Genomic DNA, 23,898 nt, shown 5'->3' with positions numbered 1-23,898 from the left:
CAGTGACTGGCACTTACAGGATAACCACAAAGGCTGATGATTAGCAGGCCCTCAGAAGCCAATTGCTATGCTGTCTCCTATTCAAAGTGATCTTCACAAAATCCAGGCATCTCTTCAGCCTTAGGAGACCGTATTAGTTAATAAAAAACCACTAAGGCAGACAACAGAATGAACACAGTAATGTTTCTTTCAGTCTTTTTCTAAAACTATACAAAAATATTGCTTTTTTGGCCTACTGCCCTTGCCATCCATTAACACCACACTGTATGAGATTTTTATAACTTATTTTTTTTTAGCTTTCCAACAAGACTGTATAGGTGAAATATGAATTAATTTTCTCTTTGTACCCATTCCAATAAATCACCCTTCATCGTTGCAAAACCCTAAACAACAGACAATAAGAAAAAACCCCAAACCAAGCAGAAAACGTTAAGTGGCCCCATTCTGTTATGGAAGAAAGCCTTTACTTCTCATAACCAACTGGCTCAAAAATACAGATCAAACAAGAAACAAAACGCAACTCAATATTTATAATAAAGACTATGAAAAACTGATGTATAGGCTACCCTATTAATTTTATATACTTCACTAGACAGTCTTTCTTTCAGTTATTGCACACCAACTGCCTATGCATATCAAATATAAAAATAATAATTACAATTAAATCCCTAACTGGCTCAGTACTTCTAAATTCAAATACAAAATCCAAACATCCAGCGCTGAATGAAATGGATACATCCCAGGAAATTACACAGGGTAATCATCTCTGGAGCAAACCTAGATCCAAACTGAGAACGGGGGTGCAGAATACCCTGCTTATGTCAGGGTTTCCTCAGAGTATCATAAATGGAGCACTTGGCACTTGCAGCCATCAAAACTCACACTATTAGGAAAAGATGGCATCAACTGAGGAACCTCGTACAGCATTTGTGAGGATCCTGCATTTGTGTTCTCTTGAAACTGCAAAACATTGCAACTGGAAACAACACAGAGGATTAAAACCATCTGTACATAGAAGAGCTCAGTTTTAAAATCTGACTGCCCTTCAGAACTCTTTACTTAAATGCACATACTACTTTTACATCTGAAATCAAATTCTGCCTTTTCCCCTTTCCTGGAGGAGTGACGTAACGTGTTATCTGTCTAGTAAAACTGCAAAGGCAAATTTCACTGCTTAAGAAGAATCAGGGAAACACATCATTACAAAGACAAAGATTTACTATATGATTTCTAAGATCTCTAATATTACAGGATTGTACAAAAGTTTTCTAGTGCTCAAATCTTTTGTTTGTTTTAAGAGGTAGAGATTTGTGTCTAGATTTCAATACCTTCAACCCCAATGTTTAAAATAAAATCATCAGCTTTAAACTCCCTCTTCGATAGTCTCATTCACCAACAGTTCTTTCAATAGACTAAATGCAACTGGGATTAGATAGTATTCTAACTGGATTGCAACACAGAAAACAGCACTAACCTGCCAATCTACCACACACATCAGCTTTGCTGATGCTGGTAACCCCATCCAGACCGAGAGAACTACCTGCCTCCACAAAAGGATCTCTTGTACATACTCATCCGGAATTTTTTTCGTAAGAGGTTGACTGCAATTTATGCAATAAACCATTTCAGGCAAGCATTCTGACTGTCGATCTCATTGAGTGGCTACCGGACAACAGGAACTGAATTAAACAGAATGCCTTTCCCCCATCCTCTCTGAAGAAAGAAACACAACAATTTACAAGCTTTTCAATTTGTCATCTGCCTCCCATCTTTCAAATGTTTCACAGAAAAAAACCCAAACTGCGAAGAATAAAAGACAGTCTTACCATAGGAAAAGCACACTCTTCAAATTATTCAAAAATGTCAAACCACTTGTTTGTAATATTCTCCTTGACGCTTGCACGAGGAAAACAAAAAAATTCCTCTGTTGAACAGCATTAATTGAAAGAAAATGCACCACACTTAACAGAAAGGTACCCTAAAATAAACAGGGATCAGGGAATCTTGTGGTTCCAAAGACAAGAGAAAAAAATTCAGATTCAAGATTGACTTCATGGGGAAAATATACCACAAGAAAGGATACAGAAAATAAAACAGTGAAATACATTTTTCTTATTCAAAATTATGAAACAAAAAGGTTGAAATCCCAGCACTGTTTCAGCTGTTGAGAAAGCAAATTCCATAGCAAAGACACCACTAGTGACAGCCACAGAAAAAAACAGAAGTGAACAAATTCAGATCAGACTGTAGGTTTTAGCAGTATGAAGTATGAGTAAAAAACCCATCCCTGTAAATTTTACATCCGTCTTTAAAAATCATTCTCTATTAGCATAACACACTAATGATCCAACAAGCTAGAAACACTGTTTTTAAAACCTTAGGTTTAATCAAGTCAAATGAATAGCACTCAAGAGAAATCTAGTCACCAACACAGCATAAGGGAAATGAAGTTACCTGAATTTTCAATGCTCTTTCACTACGAGTATTGGCCTTTTCAAGCACAGATTGCATGAATTTTAGGACTAGAGAAAGACAATGAACTATTGCTTTTCAGAAGATGATCGCCGTCAGGATCAATCTTTATTCATAAATACTAATTGTAATATATACTTCTAACTATAACCATTACCTCTACTCTTTCAGCATCTTAAGCAGGGAGCACAGTTACAAGTTTTTATTTCAAAAGTACTGATTGTTGTAAAAATACATTAAAAATCACTGTAAGCTATAAACATAGCTATATGTTTTATGTAATGCTAAGACCGAGTAGGGCCAAAATCATTTTCCTAAATCTCCACCTCCTCGGAGCTGTGGGAAGATTTCTAAAGAAATTGTGGCAGAACACAGACATGCTGTTATCTTCTCCAATCCAAGGGAAATCTCTTCCTGCTGTGCACACTTACTTGCAAAAATCCAATGTCACCAAGCAATTAGAAGAAGCTTTTTAATTCTTTATCTATGGTCCATATCAAGTAATTTATAATTTGGAAAAATAAAACACGCTGCATTATATTCACTGAGGATGACTTGTCAGTCCTGTATACATTTTTTCCACAGACTCATTTCTATCATTTAAAGTCCTGAAGATGGAAGCTGGGCTTCTTCAAGTTAGGTTGTGGTCAAGTTGAGAACCTCATATGAACTACTGTTTCACAGAATACACCATGAAAAGGGACCTTCTTCTGACAAGCCTTCTAACAGAAAATGGAGGGAGGAAGCTCACAAAGTTCAAGGCAGCGTGGTACTTCAATGAGAAGTTGGTGTCTGATCAGCCAACAGGATCTTAGGATACATAAATCCCATGAGATTTGAATTCTGAGCAAGCTGATCAATCTGCAAGTTTCTGTTGTAGTATTAGATCAAAATATTTCCTCTGCAGAGCATTCTGAAGGTCAGTCATTTTTCAATTAAAACCAGTTCGGCAACATATAGTAACAGAAAAATCACATTCTGCATGACTTAAAATCAGTGCAATGTCATTAAACAACAAAATTACTTGCAATATTCTCCCAAAGACCAAAATTATTCATTAAAGCTAACAACTTCTGATTGCTTTTTCAAATAATGTAACAGAATTTTGGTCTTGCATATCTGATGGGAACATTTCCTCCACAAAAAAACATTACAGCTCAAGATAAAGCTTTTGCAGCTTTCCCAATCAGAATAGATTTAATTCCTTACCACCTTAATCCTCATTTATCTCAATTTCTCAAGAAAATGATCCACTGAAAGTTCAGCAATAAAGTTTCAAGAAAAGAGATGCAAGAAGAATGTTGTGGAATATTTCTCATCACAACTCTACTCATGATTTATTTACAGGTTCTCTAACAGTTAAATCAGGCTTTTCTCAGTGCAGTAGATGGGAGGTATTTTGTAACTCCACACTTTAAAAAAGAACAAAAAGTGAGATCTGTGGTATTTAATGAACGTATCTTGAGTTTTAAAGGTGGTTTTTGTTGTTGTTGTTTTTTTACACACCTCACATCTGTCTTAACTGGAGGAACATCGCGTTTTCATGACATTTGCAGATATATCAAGAATGTCTGGTAAAACAGAGATGGCATTAACCTAGAGAAGATTTTCAAATTCTGCTATAACCAGTGCTATCTGAAAGAAAAAAGCTGCAGACTTGCTTAATCTGGCAGCAGTGTTTTATCAGTATGCTCAGCCTGCTTCCAAAATTGCATGTCAACACGTTTAACTAACCTGTGCTCTTCAAAACCCGTATTCTGGGGAGCAGTCAAGTGAACACACTTCTGACACATCAAGTCTCACCGATTCAGTGCTGTGTGAAACATATATGATTCCCCCCTCATGCTCCCTTGCTACTGCGCCTACCTCTTCGGCATTTTTAACATATTGGTGTGGCTTTTTTCCCACTCCATTAACCCCCTGACCAGACCCCAGCTGGCTGGCCTGATTCATACTGTTCTGGACAGCTGTGGCTGCTGCATCAGATCACCAAGTAAATAAAGAGACCACGGAGCTGTACTACAGCCAAGGACTGACTCCCAAATTAGACAAGGATGATGCTCTCTTTTGCCAGAAAGCACCCTCTCCAGCTGTAGATAATGAGTCTTACTGTATGCTCCCATGTACCTGCTGCCCTGCAGGCTGGTAGTGTCCCACACCCAGAGAAGCAAAACTTCAAGACTTGGAGTGCTTTTGAATTCAGACATCTGAATTATTCAAATTTCTTTAAAATACTGAAGTGTCTTTAGAAAGCAGGATAATTATTCATCCACATCTGAGTTGTCCAGCTGATGATTACTATTCAGCTTTTGAAAAGCAGCCAGTGTTGAGTTAAAGAAATGTTAAACCACAGAAAAGTCCATGTGTCATACCAAACTTGAATTTGCAGCCTGTTGAAAGCAAGCACCCTTGCATGCTGTTGTTGCCTTCTCTCCACCCCCCACCCCCCCTTTGTTTTTTTTTGCATTGTTGCAGAAGCCCCCAGAGATTTCACTTCAGACAGACTAAAAAAATTTCATGGCAAAGGCAGACTTCGGTTTATCATTAGAGAAAAGTACCTGGACAGGAAGCCAAGATTTCTACCATGAGAGCATCAGAACTACAAACTGAATTTTTGAGGCTACAAAACAGTCCTTTTGTGGCAGCCCTTTGAATGCTTGGAGCTTGAACGCTCCCTTTGCACTTCAAGTTGGCTCTTGTTTCTTTCTGCTGACTTTTGGAGATCATTTTTCAAATGGACAATTCCACATTATCAGCCGAGGCTTTGAACGCTGACTGCAAGTCCACCAGCATCAGTCACAGGGGCATTGCTGGAATACTCTTGTCTTCTATATTGATGCTTGAATGTCTCACACCGGATCTGGTGATATCATTTTAGAAGTGGAATGAAATTATTCCTGGTTAGGTGCAGATTAAATGCACATCATCTGTTACTGGGCATCTGTTTAGATTAATGCCCTCAGTATTCCTGGTGTTTCTCAGTAAGGGGAAATAAAGAGCTTTAAATAGCAAAACCCAAAGTGGAATAAAAATACTACATTTAATTAGCAGCAACTACTGTCAAATAGAATGCATTTGAACTGTAAAACTAATTAATCAACAGGAAATCAAAGCAATCGCCATTTAGAGTGAAAAGGGAAAACATCCAGTTTGTTTTTGCCATTTCAAAAGTGACTGATTACCACTTAGCATTATAATAATATTCCTTCACAGTAAATTATAGACTGGCTTCTTCTTCCTTGAATCTAAAGAAATAAATTTATTCCTTTTCAGCACTCCAGAAGTGAGTTTTGAGTAAACTGGAACAGTAGACAAATATATTCTTTATTTTTTTTTTAAAAAAATTAAGTCAGCCATCCTACTAAATGAGTGCAACAAATGGAATATAAATACTACCTACAGAGTTTCCATCTGAAGAGACAAAGCACAGAGAGCAATGAAAGCTCAACCAACACACGCTACTTAGAGGATCTCTGACAAAACAGCCAGCTGTCCTTTACCAGCTCGCTGGAAAAGGACTGGAAAAATACCCTGCTAGTTTCTACACTGTATATTTAGACCTCGTTTGCTAAATATCCTATAATGGCCGGGGTTCTTACAGCTGGAACACCCAGGTCACTGTTCATCTCGGAGAATCATGATTACCAGTAAAAACTTGGAGAGCTGCTGTAATTCTAAAATTGCCTCAAACAAATTATGATGTTTGCTTCTAATGGCTTAATCCATGTTTGCAGTAGGGTCTGCCTGGAGAATCCAACACTGATAAGGTAGCTAAACAGTTTCAGCCTTGGACACATCTTTGTACTCACAAAACTTTCTGAAAAATTCTGTTCTGGCATGGAAATTCATTGCAACTGCCCTGGTCTCCATTCAAACATCCCCTGCTGCTTCTGAGAAGGGAACGGGAAATCCATTTCACTCCTCATGAGTTATGGGAGACTGAAGAACAATATATTTCTTCTTAGTTTAAGGACTGACTTACTTTTCCACCCTTTTCCACTTAATGGCTGAACTTTGAAACTTGGCATATACTTTATTACTCTTTTTGGAAGATGTCCAAGACTAAGTTCAAATAAAAAACAGGTTGAATAACGGAGTTATAAGTGATGGAAAACTCCCTGCAAAGTGTGCACAAACTCAGTGATTTTGAAATGTAATTCTCCCTTTTCTGATTATTGCAACAAGGAAACCCCATGTCCAGAGCATCTCACCTGTAGACTCTACACTCCTTAAAATGTGAGATTTCCAGGATGGCACAGACACAGAGCCTGAGGAGACCTGCTGTTCTATCAATAAGAAGGAGTGGGAACATGCAGCAGGATTGTTTTATAAGAGATTAACAAGGAAAGTTTGAGATTAGCATATCTTACCTCATGATTGTAACATGCTGAGGGCAAGCACACTACAAATTACCTGTCAGTGAAGTTGCTATAACTCATTTCAGCTTCAGTAACTCAACCACATGTAGTTGCATGCTACATCCAAGAAGCACCATCCATCTCTCCGCAGCCAGGGAAATCCGAGTGTGCAATATACTCAGCCAATCTTGATTTCCTCCTGACGGGCATGTTTGCCTTAGGCTTTCTCACACCACAAACACAGTGCAGCTAAAGAAACAGCTGCAGCCAGTGATCTAAATTCTCCTTCGATGCTTTAACCTTCAGAAATTGTTGTTCCTAAAGCTGAGAGGACTCCTCTACAGAATAATTCATTAAAGAAACCACAGACACTGACCTGTAATTAGCTCTCTGACTTCCATGTCATTTGTTTTTCTTAACAGTCTGATCAATGCGGGGATCCCATCACAGTTCTTTATAGCCACCTTGTTTTCATTATCCTTCCCATAGGAGATGTTTCTGAGAGCCCCACAGGCTTTACGATGCACCTCCGGCTTCGGATGATCAAGCAGGCCCACCAAGATGGGTATCCCTTTCAGGTGCCTCACGTCCTTTTTGATTTTATCATTCTCATAGCACAAGTGCTGCAAGTAGGCTGCGGCGTTAGACTTGACTGGATCAATAGGGTGGCTGAGCATGGCAATTACTTCAGGGAGGTCAGGGTCCCTCCACCTGGGGTCTTTACGAATGCTGTCAATAGAGGGGGAGCGCTTCCCCAAACGGTCAATACTAGCCATGCTTCCTCTCTCTGGCTGTGCCAGTGGTGCTGCGTAGCCACCATGAAGGTAAGGTATTCTCTCTTCAACCACCTCCGTCTCGATGGGGTCATCGTAGCCCCTGTAAGAAGCAACAGTCCCAAGAGAAAGAAAGGGGGAGGGGGGGAAAAAAAGCACATTTAAACACTCTGTACCTCTGAGTCAGTATGGAGATTCCAGCTATGAGCAAACCTTTTAAATCCCAAACATCATTAGGGGTTGCATATTTACACTTTCAAATAATTTGTTTGTAGTAATTTGAAAATTAACCATAGCTGAGTACCCAGCAGTGATGGGGCTACAGCACAGTTTTGTTTGGCTAGTGATGAAGCGATGACAGAACTGCAAGTCAAACAGATTGCTTTCATTTTGGTCACTTAGCAAAACAATTATGATGGGAATTTAGCAGGAAACACTGAACTTCATTAATACCACTACTTCTGCAACAAACCCAAACTCTAATTAAAGGCATTCAAGGCCTGGACAGAGATGACAGACACTTTTCAGCAAGTCTTGAGAAGTTCCACTACATTTCCACATTGATGCTCATACAAGTATACTGTATACAAAACAATGTCAAAGATGATGGAAAACCTAAGTCCTGAACCCAAGCATGTAATAAAAGTCTTATATTGTACAGAATCATTTGGAATGCAGATTAGAGGCTGATGGTCAAGAGACCTGGGTCCAACTTTTAACACCAGAGTAGTTTGCTGGACATCCAAAATAGGTGCCATACTCTGAGCTTTCCTTCGCAGATCAGCAATTAACCTGGAGGTTAGACACTCTTAAGATCATTTACACCATGAGAATGAATGCCATTCATCTCCTTGTGCCATAACCCACTGTGTGTAACTGAGGTAAGGTCAGTCACAACTGGCTAACACACCTATTTAGATATTACTGCGCTAGTTCACAGAAAAGGCAAAGTTACAATCAACAGCTAAAAATTCTAACGCAGTACATTCTCACATTACAAATGTCCATATTCTTTAAAAAAAAAAAAAATAAAATCACAAATTTGACAAATACTTCTTTTTCTTTAACAACCACCACTGCAACTATAACCCCTATCCTCCAGAAAAAAAGCTAAACCACCCAAAATACCACACCACCATCTCCAACTAGCTGCATTTTGTAAGGAAAAGCACTTGAAACTTCAGAATTTGTTTAGAGATTCACTGATCTACTTCATCCCTTATTCAAAGTGACAACTTTCATCCTCTAGAACATGCATAGCTCGTGGGGGGGAGCTTCAGTGCATATGCGGTGCACCCACCTGGGAGGTAACACTGAAGTCCTTAGGAGAACTACAAATGGAAATCCAAAGCTTGCACACAGTGATCCGCTGGTCACAAATTTTTCTGTTTTATATGCAAATAAGCCCACAGGGCAATAAAGTGACTTGCACCTAACAGTTACGAACTCCCACAAACACTGTCCACTTCACAATCTATCCTCTCTCAGGCTTTGCCCTGAAGGCTCACACCAACTCGCTAACTTGGTTGAGAAGGATGAAGAGCTGTGACACACTCGGGAGCTGAATCAAAATTCCAATTAATCCCATTGTTTTAAACCTCAAGTCCAGAAGGTTCTTCCTTTTCATCCTCCCTTCCCTCTAATACTACTCTTAACAGATGTTAACATAAACTGACTTCTTTTAAATGTATATTTTTAAACAGCAGCAGGTTTTTGCCTTACTGTTTTCTCCTGTTCCGATTAGCTACTATCTCAGTAGAGCAAGAAGCTTAAATTGCTAAGAAATGGTTCTTGAAAACTTTCAAGCACTGACTGACGTTACTGAACAATTTCTGATGTCACGCTGAAGTACAGACCATTAGAACTCAGAAAGAAAACGGAGTTGCTGTTACCCTAAAGGGACTACTAATTAAACTAGACTCTGGAGAGAAGAGCAACCGGAGGTGGAGACTGAACTTAGTCTCGTACAATTAACGCTTTTAACATTCAAAGTGCCTCTACTGACTTTAAGTTGCTTTAATTGCTGTTCTAAACCATAAACTGAATGAAAGGATAAAAATGGGCCAGTATCCAAAACTCAGAATGAGTCTGAAGAAATTCTTTTATCGATGCAGTTATTTGTGCATGTATAATTCATTACTTCCTTTACACAGTAATTTACAGTGTCTGGACAGCCGTTGGACTTTCTGTTACAGAACAAAGCTGTTTCCATCATTCCAAGAAGAAAGTAACAACACTGAAAAGGTTTACTTTTGTGCATATACACAGGGCAGAAGTAATAACAGACCTCCTCGACTATTCCTCAGACAAAATTCTGGTTTTACATATGTAAATTTGGGACAACCAGCATTAAAACTGTAATAAAAACTCATTTCTCAAACTCATCTTCCTCATGTTAAATTCTTATTGACTGCATAAAAGAAAAATGGCAGAAGATTAATTTTAATAATTACCCTCTGCACAGCTGTTGCTTGCTTGACTTGGTAACTCACAGTTCAGCACGCCTGGGTCCTATGAGCTGCCCACAAGATAACTGTACGCCACCTCAATTACACCTGCACGATTCAGTTTCTCCTTCTCATCTATGCAAATACACAAAGATAATTGTTGTCTCGGGATGCTGTTTGTTTGCATTATTTCCACGAAACCACACAGATGGGCCCACCTTCCTCATGCTGTATTCCTCTCCCCTGTGCCACAGAAAGCTCCTTGATTTCATTACATTTGCCCAAAATAAAACTTCAGACTTAAGACTTTAAACTGCAACACAGAGCACCACTTAACTCTTGTACCAACAACACTATTTTTTTAATTATCAATCACTATTCATTTAATACAAGTATGAATACCTGATTTTCTTTAATCAGTCATTAAAGAAAAAAGTTTGCATCCCAATTTGCTACTTATTCTTACAAAAATTTTTTTTTTTTTTAAAAGAGCTTTTTCTTCATTGTTCAGACACAAAGCTACTGATGCACCAAAGACAGCCAACAGGCTTTGATGATCCCTCTGATGAAATCCCATCCCCACAGCAGAAGCAAAGCATCCTCAAAGTAACAGACCCTGAATTGTAAGTGACTTAACAACTGTTGGCATTTTCATACAGTCCCATTCTCACATGAACCACTCACAACTTTGTTCCTGCTAATCTCAACCTGATTCTGCTGGACTGTCTCCTGAGTGAAAAAATATGACTGTACCTCTAACATCACCATTTTAGTACACAAAACCTTAGTGAAAAAATATGACTGCATGTGTAACATGACTATTTTAGTACACAAAGAGAGCCACTTTGAAACAAGACAGTGTCTCTCAAGTATCTGTTGACAAAGGATGAACACAAGAAAACCTATTGCTGAAATAAGCCTATGCAGGCCAGATCTAACACTCTTCTGCAGGATGAAACAGTGTCAAGTACCACTGGTTAACGCACCAGGAAGAAAACCTGATGACTGTACCTGGCAGCAAAGACAACATCTGGACACTCGACCCTTCAAGATCCTGAATAATCCACAAACTCTGAGATCCTGGTCTGAACTTGAGCTGAACAAGAAAACTCAGCAAAGGCAAGTATCACACCAATTCAGATTCACATGACTAAACACAGTGATCAAGTTGGGAGAAAGAAAAGAAAAAAAAATCAGAAAAAAACTCCCACCCAAGCAACCCATGCTGTAATTAAAGGAAAAGAACCCTGAAATATTTTACAAGAGAAGCTCTAAGTATCAGCTCTGCCATTGCTTAACAGCATTGAAGGGAAACAGTATACCAAACAGCTCACCTGCAAAGGAGCAAAATAACTCATCAGAAGCATCACGCAGAACTACCACACGCCTCCGACCAGGGCAGATGGAGATGCCCACCCTCTGTGCCAGTGAGGATGGTCTGGCCCAGCTCAGGTCCCACCTCCCCTCCTTTAGCAGGGGCTTGGGGGCCAGGGAAGTGCAGGCTGGGCAAAGAGTGAAGTAAAAAGCAAGTACCTACCAGGAAGCTAAACACACCTAGTTTCTGAAGACAAATTAGTAAAGCCAGCAACACAAAGAGAATAAAAATATCATCTTTCTGAGTGGGACTGGTGGGGGTCAAATGCAAATTTTCACTTTCACCCCACCAGAGCAGCTATGTTGGAAAACAAAGCCACTTGACACAGAAGGACTAATGAGAGCTTCAGCAGATAGAGTCCCCTGTGCTCAGGAGGCCAAGAGCTCTTCCCTCTTGGGACTGAGGAGATCTGGTGGTATGCCAGAGTTGCTGAATAGAAGCATCTTGCCTTCCATCTGTTTGTAGCAAGGCAGCTCAGTTTTTAGGATGCCGTGGGTCTTGCTAATCACCTGTCTCAGGGAGTTGATCTAAACACATTCTAGCATAGATTAAAAACTGGGAAAGAGCTTGTGGATTTATCATTTTCCCTGTGGCTCAACACAGGTGTATTTGAGTATACAGGTGAAGGATTCACACACTTAATCCTCAACGATGTATACAACTGCTACATTCGTAACAGTTTGAAGCTGCTGTCTGCTTCGGATAAAAGACCAGAAAGGCTTGGGATTTCAGTAGGAAACTGCATGCCAAACACTGAAGACTAAATCTGACGACTATGCGGAACGTGGTCCGACTTTTGCCAGCTTCTCTTCCCTGACCGGAACACACAGAGGAAGATTCAGAACTGGACTGACTCATCGGGACTACACTTACAGTTGGTCATTAAACCAAAGTGACCAGTCTACAGCGACAGACACAGCTATCTCCCCAGCCTTAGAGGCGCCTGCATGGGTGCTGCTGCAAGACCACGCTTGAAATAGGTCCTTAGGCCAGAAGCGCTGACTGAAAGCTTATCTACAAATATAAACCTTCATAGTCTAGACTGAAAAAAGACACCAAAAGTAGAATGTGACTAGCAGGTATGCGATACCAATATTCTCACACTGCCTATACGTAATAGAAGCAAGAGAGATACCCAGCGTTACAGTTATTTAATCTAAAATCTGGCTCACTTCCTGGTAATGATAGTTTGGACCATGAAGTGACCACCAAATACAGTCTTAGTCTCTTAGATGAGGCTTCTGCCACAGAAAATTTAAAAGCAGAAAGCTGTTTTGTTGTTGATTTAGTCAACATTAAAAATTCTTATCTTGTCTAGTCTGGAATAGTAACACGGGCAATAACTGCTCCAGAGTTTTTAGGGAAAAAAGTCCCACAAATGTTAGTACAAGTGCAAACTGCAGTGATCCACTCTGGAAAGAAATTACCACAGAGGCAAGAAATGAGAAGCTGAAAAGAAGATAATTAAAAAAATATATAAAAAAATCAATTATGACTTGCCATTTTTTCCTGCTCATTTGTGTTAACATCAATTTAACAATTAAAAAAATATTCAAATAATAGTAGGGATGCTTTTTGTGAATGACAGATACTCAGTACTTGCTGCTTTTCTTTCGAAAAGGACTGTATATAAAACGCCTAGCAACATGGCAAGACTACATATTTTTAAAGACTATAGTAAAGAACCTCCTAATTTAATAAAGGCAACCTACCAAATGAAGAAAAAAGGGGCATAAAACCAATTAAAGATGTGTAAGTATCTTCCCAAGTGAATTTGAGTAAAATTAGATCAGTATTATATACCCTAAATGCCTTTCTCTCCCCCTAATTTATTATGCAATCTGACTTAAACCAAACCAGAGCACACGCTGAGGAAAAGAACATTAAGCACCAGGTATCTTCTTGCAAAAAATAATCTCTCTTACATCAGAGACTCTGTATGAAAGAAAACAAGAAACAATCCCAACCACAAGCACTGAAGAGCCAACAGAGGGAATATTTGCCTTTGTACACTTGTCTGGATTCGTAATGTTTGAGGAGGCACATTTTCCCCCAGTTTAAACTGAAATATAAGTAGCTTAAAATTAGACTGGTGATGACAAAAGGAAAGCACAATAGCTATTTATCTCTGTGATCAAATGGAGCAGTGAAGGGATGGAAAGAACAATCTGTACTTGCAATCCCCTTGCCTACGATCTCCTCCAGACACAGCTGGGTTGCCTCCTTCTCACACAGGGGGTGAGACTCACTAGGAGAGATGCAGATGAGAAACCTCCATTTAGTCCCCTCAGACAGAACAGCATCAAGAAGAGGAAGTGACAGGAAGGATCCTTATTTTATCTTTAGACTGTTACCAAATGAGGACAGCACTTACTGGAAAGAAAATGAGAGAATAATTTCAGTTTCCACAGCAAGTCAGCCAACAGAAGATTTCTGTTTGTGACACAACGAAGATATCCAAGCTGAAAGTCGGTGGGATGCAGAAAAGCTTCTAACAGTGTTAAAGTGACACCAATTTATCACATTCATCTAATCATTTTCAAAAGCAAAAACTTACTTTAAAAATCTTAGAGAGAAATACCAGGTAGTAATTACCCTCATCTAGTACAAAGCACTATTTGTAGTCTTTATTTTCTTGCAGATCAGTAGCATATCAGAAAGGCAGGTTTATTGAATTGTTCAAGTTTTTCTTTGAAACGTCAAAAAGTAAGTACTTATGAAGGGCCCTCACAATCTTCTCATGTTCTCACCAGCTAAAGTTTGCTACCACAGTCAGGCTAATTACTTGTCAAAGCCTCTTGATCATATTAAATACAGAAAAAAAACCTCACAACAAAAGAAATGTAAAACAAAAATTGTGAATTGATCCTATCCAAACTGCAAGGAACAATAAATCAAAGGGATGCTTAAAAATTTTTTTTAGAAAATGCAAATAGGTATGTTCTAAGAATACATTTAATTGTTCATTGTGCACACAGTTTGAAAAATGTTAATAAAAATTTAAAAGCATTGCTGCCTGGCTGTTTTTAACAAGAACTGTAAACTTGCTTGGTTCAAGCTTGGTGGATTGATCACTATTTTGGCACCCACCAGCTGCATGTATTCCTTTCAACCCTATGAAATGTTCATGTGGTCCACCAGGTGGTAAACTTGCAAAATCAAAGAGGTCACTGGGACCTAAAGGGGGTTCTGGGAAATATGCCTTGATACCTTTTCTCTTTCTTTTCTTTTTCATTTTTTTATTTTAATATAAATGACAGTTTGCAGGTGCTTGATTCCATTTAGCTTTCAAATGAACTTCCAGAAATGTGAAGGAAGATAGAGCTACGCAAGTATGAATGAAACCATGAATGACACAACATCTCCGAGTAGGAGTGCTCCAAGACAAGAGCGTGAAAAGGCCTACCCAAATCCCACCACCAACTACTCCTGATGAAGTGATACCTTTGGTCGCAAGTATTAAGTCTAAAGGCATCTACACACACAGAGGCAGGTGGGTTCTAAACTCCCTTTACAGCTCTGTAAGCTGCTCTAAATTAGAAGGAAAATCATGAGAACTAAATCCGTAACAAACATGAATTCATGAGGATATGACTTCATGCAGGTACATGTAGAAGCCTGTACGGTGCTCAGAAAACAAAGTATACAAGTTTTTCAGGTTCAGTCAGAGGACTTTCAGCTGAGTAACAAGACTCTTTTCCCAAGCTTTTCCCCCCCCCCAAATGCGAGAGCTGATAGCTGTGAGCCCAGCATAAACAACTAATATCAGAAAACATAACATAAACCAGAACATCCCTTAGAAAGAGGACTGACCCAGAAGTAATTTGTGACTGGTCACGTCAGTTACATTAAGTGCTACAGAGATGCTCTTATCTCCCCTTTATACAGGCACAGGACAAAGTACTGTCTGGTTTTACAGAAGGTTGAGGTACTTCAGTGAGGTTCAGCACAACCTGCGCTGAGGGTGTGTGGTTAGCACAGGAGCAGGAGCTGAGGCTGTCAAAACACCTCACAAGACAGCTTTTATATAGCAAGGCATCCCTTCACCACCAGCTATCAGCTCGCCTGCAACCCCAACCAGCTGTTCAAGGTTTGTTTGGCAGATGTGTGCATAACCAGACCTGTCAGAAGTCTCACAAATTACAAATTCCTCTTTTCACCTTGCTAGTGTGGGGAGGCTCTGGGACAACACAATGCAGTCACAACTTTTTTTTTTTTTTTCCCCAGGAAGAGGAAAAAAGTCACTTAGCCCTCTTCTACAAGATAATCTCTTTCTTTCTGAATTCAACCTAAACCAAGCAGCCCAAAAACATAGTGAAAAGGGTTCCTGAGCACTGCCCTTAGTCCCCTCTTCATTTCATGTGTGTTTTGCAGTCATTTACAGGCCAATGAAATGATGGGTTCTACCTGTTTTTAAAGTAATTCCAAAACTTACCAGACCATTAGAAGTTCAAACGTACACATTCAAATAAACAAAAGAGCTGCAAGTTAGCGCTGTAAAAGACAAATGGCTTTTACCTTCCTTTGTGAGGTCTTCCTCTCTCTGGCACACCTGCCGATGTCCTCCGGTTCACAGTGGAGTAATCAGGATCCAGTTCATATCCTTCATCATCTACTCCAAGGCTGCGGTTATCATCTTCCAGTCCATAGGGCTCTGGCTGGAAGCGTTCTGGCTGGGAGCGGTTCAGGTCAACGTTGCTGCCCACTGGCACCTGAGGCTGGGCAACAGGACCGTAGTTATCCCTTCTGCTTGGCAAAGTGAAGCTACCATCATCTGGCCTGTAACTGTTTCCTGGTACGTAGGCATAGCGGGGACGGTAGTTGACACCACGAGACAAGCTGCCGTAGTTATCAGACAGATCTCCATAACCATCATGACTGATATAAGGGCGATACTGGCCCTCGTGGCTTTCAGGGTAAGAATCGTTGTAGCTGTTGTAAGATCTGGTTAACGTGGATGATGCCTGTGGTGTGATGTACCGCTCCCCATTCTTCATGTACCTTCTGTCTATGGAATCTGTGTAGCTGCCCATGGGAGACGAGCCATCCATGGATGGCAGGCCATCTGGCCCAAGCGGCACCTGACGCACCGTTCTGGTGGTGACTGTTTTAACCATTTTGGTAACCTGTGAAGAAGTAGTGAACAAATATGTTAGCTTTCTCCTTTCTGCACAATGGGATGAGACATCAGGGAGCTAGAACAGCAACGTTTGGAGAGCATCACAAAGCACACTACAGAGACATGCCTGTTGAACGGAAGCACCAGTATACTCCTGAGCTCACCTACTGAGTTTAGGATTGAATAGTGGGGATACATTTCTACAAAAGGCTGAAAAGACAGGTTATAGAGGCAGAGTTAAGCGCATTCTGGGGCTTCTGCTACCAAGTCAAAACCACTGTAGCTATGTAACAGTGTGTGGAAGCAGTCCAAAGTCATCACAGTTCAAATTTGCCCAAAATGCTTTCAGGAGGCATCTTTCCAAAGGCAGACTTTATAATGTTGAGGAACCACAGCCTGTCCTCCCACAATTAGCGTAAATACCACATCACATTGCCTAGTTCGACAGAAATATGCTCCTGCCTGATCTGGGTCAAATTTGTACTGCTGTGTAACTTGATGGAGCTCAAATTTGGCAGTAGTATTTAGGAAACCAGGATCTCAAATGGAAAAGTTTTGGACTTCAAGCTTTTAGACAGCACAGCTACTTTCTCTTTTAAGATACACTTAGACCCAACCATCACCACACAAGCCCAATAGGTACTGTTGTCATTCCGTTATTTTGGTGACTAACAAATTTGCAATAATGAACACTAACACCACACAGCTTTTGCAACTACACTAAACATACTGGGCTAGACAAGCTTGTTTAAAACCTTAAAAAAAATCGCTGTACACAAATACATCTTTATCTTTTCTTCCTATAAATCACATTTAATTTCAATACAGACAGAATTAGACTATTTCACGTAACTGACAAAAAATGGAAATGGTTAAAGGTCCAGAGGGCACTTGTGTTCAGGGTTTCTTGCTAACAGGTACAAACAAAGACTCCTCAAGAGTTTCCAAGAGCATTCTGCCTTCATGGGAAAGGTCTGGTAATCTGCATAAGACAGTGTCAGACAAAAGCCACTACTATTTACAGACTAGCAAAGGACCTTCTGTTTTGGTTGCTATCTGGGGTCCATCAACTTCTGTACCATCTTCCAGAGTGACCAGCAAAAGCTCTTTCGGGCAGAACACTAAGTTCAACAGATGCCAATCTATCCTTGGTTACCCTTGCCCTAATCAAGTTACTTAACTTATAAAAAGCTACCCTAACCCTAGTAAATACAGACTTTCAGACCTTAGTAAAAAAAATAAATGACAAAGCAGCAACAAATGGCACACGCACAAAGATGAGAGAGAGAGAATCAGAGAGTATTACACAACCCAAAGTAAAATTGTCAAGAGATATTAAAGTAATACAGAGGTTGTAGATGTAGATGTCAGTAGATGACACTTTTCTTCATGTAAGCTGCAGAATGAAACGTGTACATCAAGAGAAACAGTAACAGTAACATGTACTCCTGGACTGCTCAGTAGCTAGCTCTGAAGTCCAAATAGATATTTTGACCTATAGCCTCTGATTTAAACATTTAGATTGGCACCAGATTAGCCAAGCTGCTGCTAAAACAAAATAATTAAGTACATCTCTTGAAGCGGCTCCAAACATGTCCTTTAGCCAGATGTTTTCACACAGAAACCCCAAAGAGAAAAAATTCACCCAAACAGCATTTCTTTTCCTAGAGACATCTGTGAGCGAATGATACTTCAGCTTAATGAAGTAATGAAATCCTGCAAGACAAAGCAGCACAAATGGCTCTCCACCAACAGCATAATTGAACAGCATCACAGTGCTGAATAAAGCAGAGGCAGGTACCAACATGACTGTAGTAACTAGCTTGTGCCCGAGCTAAAAGACCTTCCCTCTTCAACACAAAGGGATTTCCTTAGCAAGTAAACATCAGGAAAGATGCTAGCTTCCACACCTGCAAATCTTCTCCCCCCACCCTCCCTTTTTTAAAAGCACACACATTTATTAACTACAAGAAAGGAAACTACAAACTAAGCATTTATTTCATGCTATAGAACCCAACAGCAGTTTCTGCTTATTGCCTGCACACAATACTTCTACTTTTCACTCAGTTATCAGCATGACTACTGTCACAGCATTTATAAAACTGCACGGCATTTAGAGAAGAAAGAGCTGGCGTAGCTTACAGTAGCTCTTTGTAAAGTGGATATACACAGGCAACACAGCTCTGTATTCTACCGAAGTCTGAAACAATAGTTTTATTCAAAGTAGTATGTTCACAAGTGATCTTCTAAGAGTAAAAAAAGCAACATTTCTCAGGCCTGAAATACGCAAGTTGTGCAAAACAATGACAAAACCGGATGCAAAGCACCAGGCCACTGTGTTCCTGGATTTGGGAGCCAGTAAGAGGATGGACAGGTAGTAAGGTAGTGTTTCAAGAGTGCGATGGATCAGAAATTGATACTTATGACCAGGAAGGAACACACAGGCAGCTTACTAGCTGCCAAGGAGAGCACTCTTAGAACCTCTCAAAGCCCTTTCTTTCAGCACTATTCAGGAGCCAAATATTCTAAAACTAACCCTGAATTTTGCTTTTCAAGGCATATGGTGCCATGCATGCATAGATTATTATGCAAAATTTTTCATTATGTTTTCAAGATCTTTGCAAGATAGCTAATATACCACCTCTGGCTGAGGTAATATCACGAAAGAAGGAACAGGCTTTGACCTGCAGAATCTCTGGACACAGGCTTTGCAGAAGAGAACTGCTGCTCTACATCTTTACCCACCATTCCCACTGCCAATTCTGGACCCTTGCTAGTTTTTGACTGTTGTGTTTCCTTGCTTGTTTTTTTTTGTGAGGGTTTTTTTTTTTTTTGAGAGTCATTGCTATTATCAAACAGGACGAGGTAACACAACACAGGAATATCACAGCAACAACAACTGCCTACCACTATTCGGTACATGTACACAAAGAAGACAGTTCATAATTTTAGTATACTTTGAAAATAAATTCCTAGACAATTTGTGACCTAACAGTTACACTTAATGATTTTTTCACCATGCACTAGTACTCTACAGAGTATTTACTGAGAATTTCTTTTTGTATGATCAACACAGAATGCAGGAGATTAATTTGCAATTTTTCCCCCATTTGCCTTACTTTCTTGTCTTTGAGACTAGCACAGACAAGTTTTCAATGGCTGTGGCTAGTTAAAAAGACACACTTAGCATCAGCCAGCACATGTAAGAACAAGTTTACGACATTAGCACAGCTTCATCTCGATTATTTTCTGAATGCTGCGCCTATTAACAACTGGAAAGAGTCAGGACAAAACCCCCTTGTCAGGCAGATAAAAAGGAACATTTCCCTCAAGCATTAAAGCACACATTTCTCATAGCAGAAAAGCATTCAATAATGCTCAAGGTGTTACGGTGAGGCAAACCAAGTTGTGTCATGTTTTGAGAGAGAGGGAGCATTTGCACTCACGCCTCATTTGTCAGGGGTAGGCACTGAGGAAGATTTATCATCATGTGATGAACAGACTTCGTGGCCTACAGAACAATAAAGGGAAGCTTTTTGGAAGCAATTAAGCCAGCACACAGAGGAAGGTCCATTTATTAGGCTTCCAAGAAAGAAAGTAAGAAAAAGCAACACCAAAGCAACCACCATCACCCCTCCCAACCCCCACCCCCCATAATCATTTCTGGAAATCCACCTCAAGGGAATGTTTCATTTGTATTTCTTAAAAGAACACAGGCAGTCTTGAGCAGCTGACAGCCCAGTAACTTTCCCTCCCATAATTTTTGTGGTTTCCCTAATACTGGCACATTAGCCAAAGAGAACAAAGCTGTTCCAAATGGGAGTCCCAGCAGACTGTCTTATCAGAGAGATACCTCATCCTCCAGATGCACCCGATCTCGAGAAAGATTTATTAGCATGAACCCTTCACTACAGATATGCTCTAATGAAAAATTTAGAGATGCAAGTTACTTTGAGAAAGTGTAATTTGACTTTGTCTATTTAATTTCCATCTCTAAAGAAAACCTGTTTAAAGAGGGGGTTTTAGCCCAATTACCAATCCAATGTGCTCAACTGTTTCAATGCTACAATCTCAGAGTACCAGACAAAGGCATCAGACTGCTTCCCTATGAAGAGGTTGCTGGAGCATGCTTAAAATATATTTGCCATTCTTTACTCCCTGTAAACTATACTAAGGTTTCAACCACAGAAAAAAACCCCCAAGGTTTCAACATACCAAGTTATTCAGGCCTTTTGCAACCAAAATCCTATGCGAATGCCAGTTAGTACTTTCCTTGCTGCTCCCCCCACCCCAGAATATAAGCACATTTTAGGTTTACAGACCTTAACCTTTGTTCTCTCCCCAGATAGCAAATATTTTGTTAAAAAATACCCCTACAGGCCCCAATACAGATAACATTTTCACTAGCTCTATTTCTGGAAGTACTTTTGCCAACAGAATACAAAGGAAATATTCACACGTTTCAAGTAGCTTCTGTATTTTTCTGTCCCTCATCCTTCTATTTGTCTTGAAGGATGGGATAACAAACATGAAAACACCCAGAGTTTGGACTTACTGGATGCATGTGCAGATGGTACAAGTAGATCCCTCAAAGTGCACAGTACCCAGACACCAGAGGAGGAAAGACAGAACTAACATTTCAGTTGAAGTTGACTATTATGGTCAAATGCAGTCATCTTCACTAGTACCTATAATTTCTTCCATTTTTTTATTAAGGTTGGGTTTGTTTTGCCTGACAGGTCTAAAAATTTTGTTGAAACTACGTCATGAAACAAAAAACAGGTGAGAAGTAACACACAAGGATAAAAGCATTCTGACATTTCTGAGAGCTAATTTTTGAACTACAGACTATAAAAATTAATCAGCCCAAGCAGGCTGAAGCTATTACCTTTCTAATAAATACTGTGTAAGAACTTGCCCCGTAGGTTTTCGAAACAGCAGCTCAAATTTCTCCCCTTCAATTTTAAGCTTAACATTTCACATTTTGAAAGGGCTCTCAACTTCAGCTGAAATCCATTCCTGCTCTATTACCTAACTCCCTTGAACTTTCTGCAGTTTTGAAGAACGGCATCTCGGGGTACCTGGCATTGCCACAGCCGAAGAATTTCAGTCACAAGCACTTTCACATCACTGGTGCTAAGAACTGGGAGCAGCAGTTAAACACAGTTGGGAAAGATCTGGCCTTGCTGAGTATTAAAAAGCACAAGGCAAATGGATGGACTACATATTAAACAATTTTGTATGCAGATTGATTTCACAGTTTGTGATCATAAAACATCATTTCCAATGAATGAAAGTGACCCAAAACTCTCCAGTCTTTTAGCATTTCAAAGACAAAAAAAAAAAGGTGCCTGAAGAAAGAAAAAAAGCAAACATGAACACAAGCACACACACATCTAATTTGCTTTACTGAGTTCTTGAGCCACTCACAAACAGGCTCCCTGTAACACATGGCAGTGTTCCAGCCGACAGGCAAGAAGTGGTAGTCTCTCCCCAAGGTGACTTTCACTATTTTAACACGATAGGTATTTGGCTTCCAGAGAGATTATAAAGTTGAAATGAAGTATTATCTGGTACATCTTTTGTGCAGTGAATGTTATGTAGGGACTTAGTATAGCACTAAGAGAATAACAGTTTGGAGAAAATTACTCAGAGATATCTCATTTTGAAAACGCAGATGTTCTCTATTTAAAATATGTCAAATATTAAATTCTATTATGTCTTCTTCCCGCTTCACTGCTACAGGCATCTTCAAAGATGTGGGAAAAAGCATAGCAAAACTGTCAATCTTTCTAGATTAAGGTTGTTTACTTAATGCACTATTGAAGAAAATAACCTCTATAAATTATGGTTTTGAAACAATGGGGGAAGGGGGAATAAAGGAACAGCAGCATACACATTTACAACTTTGGCTATGCTTCATTTCAAGGGGAGGAATTTCAGAGGCACTGCTCTCCAGCAAGCTAAAGATTCACACAATTTAGCAAAAATAAATGTCAATCTTCTTTCGAAGAATCAAAAAAAGCATACTAAATGGCATTAGGCTGCCTAAACCCCACATAAGCTATCCAGCAAAGAATGCATATATTTGGAAAACATCTCTGGTCTCTCTAGCTCTTAAAAAAACATGACCTGTGTTATTTACTCTGTCAGGAGAAGTACCTTGTGCTGCCACTTTCTTTGCAAGGCAAATATACTGGAGACTGTGACTGGCATTTTCTAGTACAGCCTTCTAGTTACAGAGGTAACAAAAATAGATTCTAAACCCTTCCTCAAAGAAGCTTAGAGGAAGCACAGCAATGTAGAACATAAAAAACTTTATTTCTATGTTTTCCTAACTACCTTGACTTAACAGATCACTCAAAGTAAAAAAAAAAAAAAAAAAAAATATCTGAGCATAAATCTAACCCCTCTAACATTTAATGAACATAGTGTGATCATCTCAACTTTTAATATCCCTATTAAGTAACAGATTAGATATTACTGAAAATAGATGTGAGGGTCCTCATCATAGGAAATGTGGCTCCTTTACAAGGATAAGTACTTAGACACTTAGATTAAGGGCAGATTCATGCGGGTTTGTGGGGTTTTTTTTTGTGTGTGTGTGTTTGTTTGTTTTTTTAAAATCTGGGAAGGAATAGGCAAAGAGACAGAACAGCAGTTTCTGGGCTCAGCAAAGATCCTACTACTGCACTGTGCATGTCCAGCAGACAGGTTTTTGCATCCCTCATCCCAGAGAAATTCTTTCCTTCACCTTCCTCATCTCAGCAGCAAGGTCAGTATTTTGCCACTGCAAAGCACAGTACCAGGGAATTTATTTTTCTCTGTAAGGCTCTCTCATACAATGGTATGACATATGAAAGTGCTACGATGATACCTATTACAAGTGATAGTAAGTCGATGCCAATTAACTCCATGACACTTAACTGATGCTACTAAACCCCCCCAAACGATAGTTTTCATTTTCACATTCCCTACCAAAACATAAAACAAGTTGAAGACCAAGTGATTAAAAAAATATTAAAACCTGACCTCAGTTTCATATCGAAGAGCTGTTAAAACTATGCCACTTTTTATCAGCAAGGAAAATTCCAAACAAAACCATTTCGAAGACAATCACCACCTCAGCAAAGTCACAGCAACTCTTCTGACAGTTAGGGCTAAGCCAACCCCAGCTATGTTTTGACACTTCAGAATAACTTTTCTCAACAACTGGTGTTTTTTTTTTTTTTCAATTTGGTTTTTTTTTTTTTGTTTTTTTTTTTGAAAGAGTTGGTCTTCTTAGCAAGGGAATACTAGGAAACACCTCCAGATGGTATGTAAGTTCAAGTTGGTGGCATTATTTGCAACAAGG

The 23,898-nt window shown here is 39.5% G+C and overlaps 1 protein-coding gene across 14 annotated transcripts in view; it reads right to left on the bottom strand.

The window, feature by feature from the left end:
- Positions 1 to 23,898, bottom strand: part of ARVCF (ARVCF delta catenin family member) — a 290,084-nt gene that overhangs the window by 71,071 nt on the left and 195,115 nt on the right. For all 14 annotated transcript variants that reach the window (XM_055703658.1, XM_055703748.1, XM_055703669.1 and 11 more), the window contains 2 exons: positions 15,944 to 16,551; positions 7,207 to 7,706 (listed from right to left, as the gene is read on the bottom strand). In XM_055703658.1, the coding sequence (XP_055559633.1) occupies positions 7,207 to 7,706; positions 15,944 to 16,551 (1,108 nt within the window). The remainder of the gene's footprint in view (positions 1 to 7,206; positions 7,707 to 15,943; positions 16,552 to 23,898) is intronic.

This window comes from Falco cherrug, chromosome 1 (genome assembly GCF_023634085.1).
Source record: "Falco cherrug isolate bFalChe1 chromosome 1, bFalChe1.pri, whole genome shotgun sequence".
In the NCBI taxonomy this organism is placed as follows: domain Eukaryota; kingdom Metazoa; phylum Chordata; class Aves; order Falconiformes; family Falconidae; genus Falco; species Falco cherrug.
The sequence above is the reverse complement of the archived record's forward strand: the minus strand, read 5'-3'. Positions and strand labels throughout refer to the sequence as shown.